Source organism: Micromys minutus (assembly GCF_963924665.1).
Source record: "Micromys minutus genome assembly, chromosome: X".
NCBI lineage: Eukaryota > Metazoa > Chordata > Mammalia > Rodentia > Muridae > Micromys > Micromys minutus.
The window spans coordinates 126884915-126893927 of NC_137970.1; the positions used below are offsets into that span (position 1 = coordinate 126884915).

The 9013-nt window shown below is 37.9% G+C and overlaps 1 protein-coding gene across 1 annotated transcript in view; it reads right to left on the minus strand.

Annotated features, from left to right (window-relative positions):
* Window positions 1-3388, minus strand: part of TEX28 (testis expressed 28) — a gene marked incomplete at both ends in the record, with an annotated part of 31343 nt that extends 27955 nt beyond the window's left edge. The window contains 2 exons of the mRNA XM_080910267.1: window positions 1432-1521; window positions 3227-3388. Of these exons, the coding sequence (XP_080766393.1) occupies window positions 1432-1521; window positions 3227-3388 (252 nt within the window). The remainder of the gene's footprint in view (window positions 1-1431; window positions 1522-3226) is intronic.
* Between the last annotated feature and the right edge of the window lie 5625 nt (window positions 3389-9013).

Genomic DNA, 9013 nt, shown 5'->3' on the forward strand with positions numbered 1-9013 from the left:
TAAATGGAAATCTGAAACTGACAGGGGTGAGGAGGTAGGGGGTATCTCCAGGATGAGACAGAGATCTGGGATAAGGGAAGCACCCAAGAATCAATGGGGATGATCTTAGCTGTGATTCATTACATTGGCCATATGGAACCTGAAGAGGCCACCTCCTGTAGCCAGAACCCCAGTGTGGAGCAATAGAGACATCAACCCACTCACAAAACTTTTAACACAAATTTTGTCCCTTCTACAAGAAATGCAGGAACAAAGATGTATCACAGACTGAAAAAAATGGCCAACCTATAACTATTCCAACTTGAAACCCATCCCATGGACAAGCACCAATCTCTGGCACTATTAATAATACTCTGTTATGCTTGCAGACAGGAGCATGTTGTCCTCTGAGAGTCTCCACCCAGCAGCTGACTCAGATAAGGAGACCTGCAGCCAAACAGTGGATGGAGCTTGGGGACTGTTATACAAGAATAGAAGGAAAGGTTAAAGGCCCGGAAGGGGCTAGAAACTCCACAGAAAGACCTACAGAGTCAACTAACTTGGATCCTTGTGGCTCTCAGAGTCTGAACCACCAACCAAAGAACATACACAGGTTGGACCTAGACCTCCACAGTTATGTGTAGCAGATGTGCAGCTTTGTCTTCATGTGAGTCCCAAACAACTGTAATGGGGACTACCCCAAAAGCTGTTGTCTGTATGTAGGGTATGTTCCCCTAGCTGGGCTGCCTTGTCTGGACTCAGTGAGAGAGAAAGCACCTAGCCTTGCAGAGACTTTAAGTGCCAGGGGATACCCAGGGAGCCCTCACCTTCCCAGAGGGGAAGAGGAAATATTGTGGGAGGGATAAACTGGGAGGAGGCAGTGAGCAGGATGTAAAAGAAATAAGTTAAAAATATTAATTTTTTTAGAAAGAGAGAGAAATGGAATCTGATGAAATCTTGTTTTTAAAATATTTATTTACTGTACCATTCCAAATACCACACCCCTTTCCCAGTCTCCCTATCACAGAAACCCTCCACTTCTCCTTTTCTTAAGATATATATTTATGTTTTCTGCACCTTTGTGTGAATATGCCAGATTCTGCAATTTTTAAAAATGTTTTAAATATTCAATAGATGGATTTAAAAGCAGATTTTATATATGACTAGAGAAAACTGATAAATAGTAAAATAGGCATGGAAAAAAGGTATCTGGAATCCAGCACAGAACTGTAAAGAAATAGAAACTTTAAATAGAATAAGGAGATCTAACAAAAATCTTCTCACTGTATCAGTGTGAGAAAAATAAATATTTGACAAGAACTTTTTAGAACAAAAGTCACAAATCAACACATTAAGAAGCCTAATAAATCTCAAATAGAAAAAAAAACAAACTCAGAAATAGATCTATATCAAGAGACAAGGTATTAAAACCAGAGGGAGGAAGCATATTACCTTTAAAACCATGACTTTTAGACTGCAATTTGACTTCTTAATAGCATCAATAAAATCAAGAATAGTATCCTCAATACCAGAAGAGATATACTGTTGGAGAAAAATAAATTAAGTCAGATTCAAAGAATTGGAATTCAGAATGTCTTCAGACTTTTCAGCACAGCTAGAGGGAGATAAAGTAATATGCCTCTGAAGCTTGAAGGATAAATGATTTCCAACCTAGAATTTCATCCTAAAATCATTTTCTAAGATAAGGACTGTTTTCTCCCCCTTCCTTCCTTTTATCTTCTCTCTTTTGCTTTTTCTTTGTCTTCTTTTTATTGTCTCCCATACCTCTAGTTTCTTTCCCATTCTTCTCCATGCTAGGGATTCAACCCAGGGCCTCATATGAGATAAAACTTGCTGCTCATATTCCAAACTCTAACTATGAATGCACAGGGAAACATTTTCAGACATGAAAGAATTCAAATAGTTTACTTCCTCTACAATCTTTCTCCAGATTGATTTAGGAAACAGGGTTCTGGATGCAGGGGTAAAGAGAGTAATGAGGAAAAAAATCTTTTTCTATTTTCTAGATGATAAAAAAGAGCCTGTGCTCTCGATTGGACAGCAGGCTGGGAGAATGAGAGAGCATGCAAGAGTGTGTGTGTGTGTGTGTGTGTGTGTGTGTGAGAGAGAGAGAGAGAGAGAGAGAGAGAGAGAGAGAGAGAGAGAGAGAGAGAGAGAGAGAGAGAGATCCTTTGGAGATAAACAAATGGCTCAGTGGATAAATTGAAGACCTGATGCTGGATACCCAGTGTTGGAGCTCACCAATTAAGCTAGGCTGGCTGGTGAAGGAGGAGGAAGGAAGGAAATCCTAGAGGGGCTATAGCAAGAGATTCATCAGTGGTTAAGATTAATTGTTACTCTTTCAGAAGACCACAGTTTGGTTCCTAGCACATACATAGTGGCTTCAAATAACTGTAACTCTAATTTGAGGGGATCTGATGTCTTCTTCATCCTTCCTGTACTAGGCGTGCATTTGGTGCATATACATACATGCAAGAAAAACCCAAATATACATAAAATAAAATAAATAGTAAATAAAAATTGTAAAAGAAAATATAAGGTAGAGATAGAGGAAGACATCCTGACATCTATTCCTGGCCCAAATACATGCAAACATGGGTAAATGCACACATACATAAACACAAAGTTCCTTCTAAGAGCTACTGGGAATTGACTAGAATGCTAGACATCTTTGAACACATAGATAGGAGATTTTTACATAGACACTTGGTAGAAGTGCTGAACTCGGGGGAATACAAATGTTGACTCCAGAGGGAAAAAAAGTTAGATGAAGAGGAAAAAGAAATTACACTAATTATTCATTTGTGACTAGTGTTCCCATGGACTTGAGAATTTGACAGTGTAAACTCCAAAAAATGATACACCTGAAATCATCATAGTGTACTGTACAAGAAGGACGGCCAAATATGAAGTATCTGATAGCTAAAGAGGAGACAAGTGCTACATCATCATCTTTCCTATAAGAAATCAACCAACAGTTCCTAAAATACAAAAAGACAATTAAATAGAATTACATAATACAATTGTTTAGATAACTGGAAGGCAAATGCCAAGCAAAACAGCAAAAGTGTGGAAAATGTTTGATTCTGGAGAATAGACAGTGGGTAGTTGGAGCCTGGGTGTTGATAACTTTTTTGTGTTAAGTTGTATCTTCCTTTAACTAAAAAAAAAAAAAAAAAAAAAAAAAAAAAAAAAAAAAAAAAAAAAAAAAAAAAACTAAACTTACCCTCACCTGAACAGCAAAGTAGAACTGGTCCTGGTTGCAGAGGGGAGGGGTGGATGAGGGTGAGTCAACTCTGAGAGTCTGAGAGTGGGAGAGCTGGCCCAGCCCCTTGCTTGCTGCAGGAACCTCATCTTGGTAACATAGTACAGCTGGCTCTGATGGCATGGGCACAAATAAGCCAGCCCTGAGGACATGAGAAAGAGAGGATTGGTGCCCCCTTGCCCACTGTGGCATTGGATGAGCTAACCAGGGCAGTGCTGGAGAACCCACCCCAGTGGCATGGTCACAAGAGAGTTTGCCACCTGACCATATCAGCTACTACCCAAGCTCACATACAGGGCTTTGAGTTGCCCACACCAACATCTACTTCATTGATGAACTGCTGGTGTGTATGAAGGAGCTGGTCCTACAGATCCAAAAACTACAGGATCTCCATGACACAGGGCAACAGCAGGATATCCAAGAGGAGTCTAGTGAGGATCCAGTATTGATAGTGTAGCAGAAGCCAGGGGCCTCAAACCAGACCCATGACTCATTGAAATGAATATTTGCAAGTAAGAATGTATGGACTAAAGTGTATACTGTAGGACACACTGTGACACATTACAATTTACACAACAATATTTTTTCTTTGGGGGGTGTACTAGCTGGTTTTGTGTCAACTTGAGCTATTACAGAGAAAGGAACCTCAGTTGAGGAAATGCCTCCATGAGATCCAGCTGTAAGGCAATTTCTCAACTAGTGATCAAGGGAGGAGGGCCCAGCCCATTGTGGGTGGTGCCATCCCTGGGCTGGTAGACCTGGGTTCTATAAGAAAGCAGGCTGAGCAAGCCAGGGGAAGCAAGGCAGTAAGTAACATCCCTCCATGGCCTCTGCATCAGCTCCTGCTTCCTGACCTGCTTGAGTTCCTGTCCTGACTTCCTTTGGTGATGAACAGCAATGTGGAAGTGTAAGCTGAATAAACCCTTTCCTCCCCAAACTTGCTTTTTGGTCATGATGTTTGTGCAGGAATACAAACCCTGACTAAGACAGGGGGGCTGCAAAGTTAGAGGGTAGGTACAGGGAGACGAGTGAGATGTGAAATTCACAGAGAACCAATAAAAGGTTTTTTAAAAAATAAGGTTGTTAAAGGTTTTTTTGGTAATAAGTTTAGTAGAAATACTTAGCTGCAGCACCAATAATTGTCAAAATCTACCATATAGGTCCACTACCTGGTTTTGAATGGCATGCAAACATGTATGCCTTTTCTTTTTGAGATAGAATTTTTCTATGATGCCATGGAACTCTTTATGTACAGCAGGCTTGCCTTTAAGAATTTACAGATATCAGCCTGCCTCTGCCTCCTACATGCTATGACTAAGGGTCTGTGCCACCATTCCAGGCTTACATTTATACATTTTAAAGATCTGAATTCCTAAAAATGGGAGTAGGAGTTGTCTCTGACTCTTTTCTATGCTTCTACTGAGTTACTTTATCCAGTCTGGATGTGCCTGGTTTTAATGCAGGTTGTGTACTGTGTTTGGTTCATGTCCCTGGGAGGCATGCTCTTTTTCTGAAGGGAGGCAAGGGGGAAAGGAGCATGGATGTGCGGGGGGGGGGGGGGGAGAAACTCGGTCAGGATATAATATATGAGAAAATAATTTTTAAAAAGGAGTACACTTTTAAAAAGAGATGAAAAAAGTGGGACCATTCAGAACATAGAAAAATTACATGAGATTGAAACAGCAAGGACAGCCAGGGCTACACAGAGAAACCCTATCTCAAAAACAAAACAAAATAAAACAAAAGAAGTAAAAGAAACAAAAGATATTTGTCTAGGGCCACATTAACTTCCCCACCATCTAAGGCCCCTTTGAAGCTACAAAAGCAGGGCAAAGCCATTTCAGCAAATACCATAACTACCTAACATGCTCTCTGAACATTTACAGAAAACTTGTTGACCTATGCTTAAATTATGTTTATGTAGACCTTTGCCAAATGAAGGAACTAAATGATTTCCCAGGGAATAAGTTGTAAATAGGGAAAATAAAATTTTGCTTATAACATGTTCTGGGAGGAATTTTATAGACATAATATAAAAACAAAATTGAAGACAAAAGATGTTGGTGTAAAAAGATTAAAGGTAAGATACTGGAGAAATATGACTCAGTGAATAACTACAGAAGCATGGGGACCTGATATTAGATCATGGTACCTATGCAAAAAGGGAATGAGCCAGGTAGTCTCAGCCACTTAGTAGTCAAAGCCTAGGAATTTAGGGGCACACAGCAAGACACACACACAGTAATAAGAAATAAAATGAGTTTATACTTTGAAAAGACAGACTGGTGAGACAGCTTCTAGGATAACAATGCTTGCCACCAAGCCAAGTGACCTGAGCTTCACTCCTGGTACCTACATGGTAAAGGAAAAATAACTGATTCCCACTAAGTTATCCTTTGACTCAAACACTCACAGGACCTCCCCCACCCCCGACACACACAAATTGCTTTTAAAAATGCTAAGTTTGTTGCTCAGAGGGCCCATCTAACACACCAAAGGTCCTGGGTAAGAATCCACAGCACTGCTTAAAATAAGGTGATGGAGGTGCACAGGACTTTAACCTCAGCACCTCCAAAAAAAGAGAAAGCTGCAGAGCTGGGAGTCAGTCAACTTGAGGCCCACCTGGGCCATATAGACCCTGTCTCAAATCAACAGAAGAGAAGTTCAATCTAAATGTAAACAAACAAAATAACAAAATACAAAGCAAAATTCAAAAAAGAAATTAACCTTTCTTTGCTCTGGCCTACTTCCTCTCCCTTGGGATTATATTGTCTCTTAATAAACTGACCCTGCTTTTGTTATTTAAAAAGCAAAGAAAGAGGTGGCTCAGTGAATAAGAGCACTAGCTGCTCTAACAGAGGACCTGGGTTCAATTCCTAGTACCCATGTATCAGCTCATGACTGTCCAGGGGATCCGACACCCTCACACAGACATACTTGCAGGCAAAACAACAGTGCACATAAAATAAATACTTAGGAAAGAAGGTAAAAACAAAAAATCAGGATAAGGGTTGGCAGAAAAGCTTTCATAGGTAAAAAAAAAAAAAAAAAAAAAAAAAAAAAAAAAAAAAAAAAAACCTCTTGCTTCAAAGCCTAATGGCCTGACTTGGATCCTCAGAACCCACAGTAGAAAGAAAGAACTACTAAAAGTTGTCCTCTTAAGCACCCACACATGCACCATAGAATTATATACTTCTATATTTGTGCACACATGCACACACACATTTTACGCATATTAATTAATAATAAATTATCTTTACTAAATTTAAACAAGAAAACGTGGCCTAGTGGCACACCTATATGTAACCCTAGAACTTGGAAAGCTCAGACATAAAGACCTCTGGTTCCAAGCCAGCCTAGGCTACTGATACCATGCTTATAAAAAAAAAAGTCAAAACAAAACAAAGAAATCTACAAGAAGAGCCAGTAAGATGACTCAGTGGGTAAAGGTGCCGGACATGCAAGCCTTGAGACCTGAGTTCAATCCACAAAACCCACAAAAAGGTAGAAGAGACCCAACTCCACAAAGTTGTCCTCTGACCTACACATGCATACACACTAATGATTTTCTAAGAGCTCAGAGTATATCTCAGGAATAGAGGGCTTACCTGGGATTTATGAGGACTAAGATTTGATCTCCATCATTACAAAAAAAGAAAATATAAAGCAAGATGTTAATAATATGTGATTATTAATATCTATATATCATTATCTTAGGTAGATTACTAAGTATAATAAATATCTGTGTGTGTGTATATATTCCATTAAATGACAATTAAAAATCAAACAGTACCATGTATGGGGGCACATGCTTACAATCTCATCACTTGGAAGACAGCAGGAAGAATTCAAGGTCAGCCTGTACCACAGAGTAAAACCCTATCTCAAAAAAAAAAAAAAAAGCCAACCAAATGAACAAAAAAATCCAAGTGAGAATATCTTGTGAGCCTGAAATTAACTGACTTCAAAGTTTAGAAGAGAAAATGCAAAGTATCAATGTAATTTGGGGGAAAATATAATAGAGTCTTAAGCTACTCAAAAAATAGAGTGTGAGGCTGGACAGATGGCTCAGTGGTTAAGAGCACTGACTGCTCTTCCAGAGGTTCTGAGTTCAATTCCCAGCAACCACATGGTGGCTCTCAACCATCTGTAATGATATCTGATGCCCTCTTCTGGTGTGTCTGAAGACAGCTACAGTACACTCACATACATAAAATAAATAAATGTTTAAAAATGTTTTTTAATAAAGTGCTACTTTATGTATAGTATTAGATTCTGGACCAAATAAAGAACTAAACATAAGCACAACTATTAAATATTTAAAATCCATTTAAAAGGGCTTGAGGCATGCTTAACAGTTAAAAGCATTTATTGCTATTACAGAGGACCTGAGTTTAGGTCCCAGCACTCACATGGTAACTCACAACTGTCTGTAACTCCACTTCCTGGGAATCTGATGCCTACTTCTGATCACCTCAGGCACCAGGCATGCATGTGGGACTCACATATGCATGCAAGCAAAACACTCATAAACAAAATGAAACAAAATAATTAAATAGTTAATCCAAGAAAAATTAAAAATATATAATAATTATTTTTACAATCTTTGAAGTGAAAAGAACTTTTTGAGCAATGATCAGGCCTACATGCCATAAAAATGATTTACATATTTTATTACCTTAAAAACTCTTTGTGACCTACTGTATAGAAGGAAAAATAAAGTTAAACTTTAGGTTTTGTTTAACTTTTTCTTTAAAATAAAGTATATAGCTTACCATTGAAACTAAAAATGAATATAGATTAAGGGCATAAAGGCTAAATATTTATAATAAATGACTAATCAGCATCATATGTAAGGAAATGATATAGATTAGTAATCTAAAAACAGTATCACTAAATAACTTATCAAAAGGTAGTATCAAATACTTCAGATAGGCTGAACTTTGAATAAACAACAAACAATACTTTTTTTTAAAAAACTGGAAAAGGAACTGAAGAGATTGCTTAATGATTAAAAGTACTTGTTACTCTTACAGAGGACCTTGGTTAGACTCCCAGCACCCAGATGGAGGTTCATAACCATGTATAGTTCCTGTTCCAAGAGATCCAAAGCCCTCTTCTGATGTCTTCTGGCACTACTCATGTACATTGTACACAAACATATATGCAGGCAAAACATTCATATGCATAAAAATAATTTTTTTAAAAAATAAAGTGATCAGCAATTTGTAAATCAGGGCATTAATTTAAAGCAATTAAATACTATCCACTTATCCATCAGATTGCTAAATTAAAATTAAATTAAATTTAAAAGTGCTAATAGCATCCATGAGTTAAAGAAAACTGTTTCCATGTTACGTTCTGTCCTACATGTACTTTATGCTTATGGTAACTAGTGTAATTTCAATGCATGCTATCAAACCTCTAAAAGAATTAAGTACTGACAAAAAATATTCATATAGTGTTATGCCAAAACGCCTTAAAAATCTGTATATGTATTCCTCTTTTTCAAAAAATAAAGTTGTAAGAGAAAAAAAAAAGAATAAAAGAAAAAGAATACTCACATACTCTGTAAGCAAAATCAATTCAGATTCTTTGCCATGCTAAATCAGGCAGCTGATTTTTAGGCATACTGAAATTTTAAATGCAGGAACCTTTTAACCTAGCAAGAACAGTGAAGTCCAGTGGCACTCAAGTGACAATTCTGAAGGTTTTACAAAGGAATTCATTAACTTTTGTATCAAGATA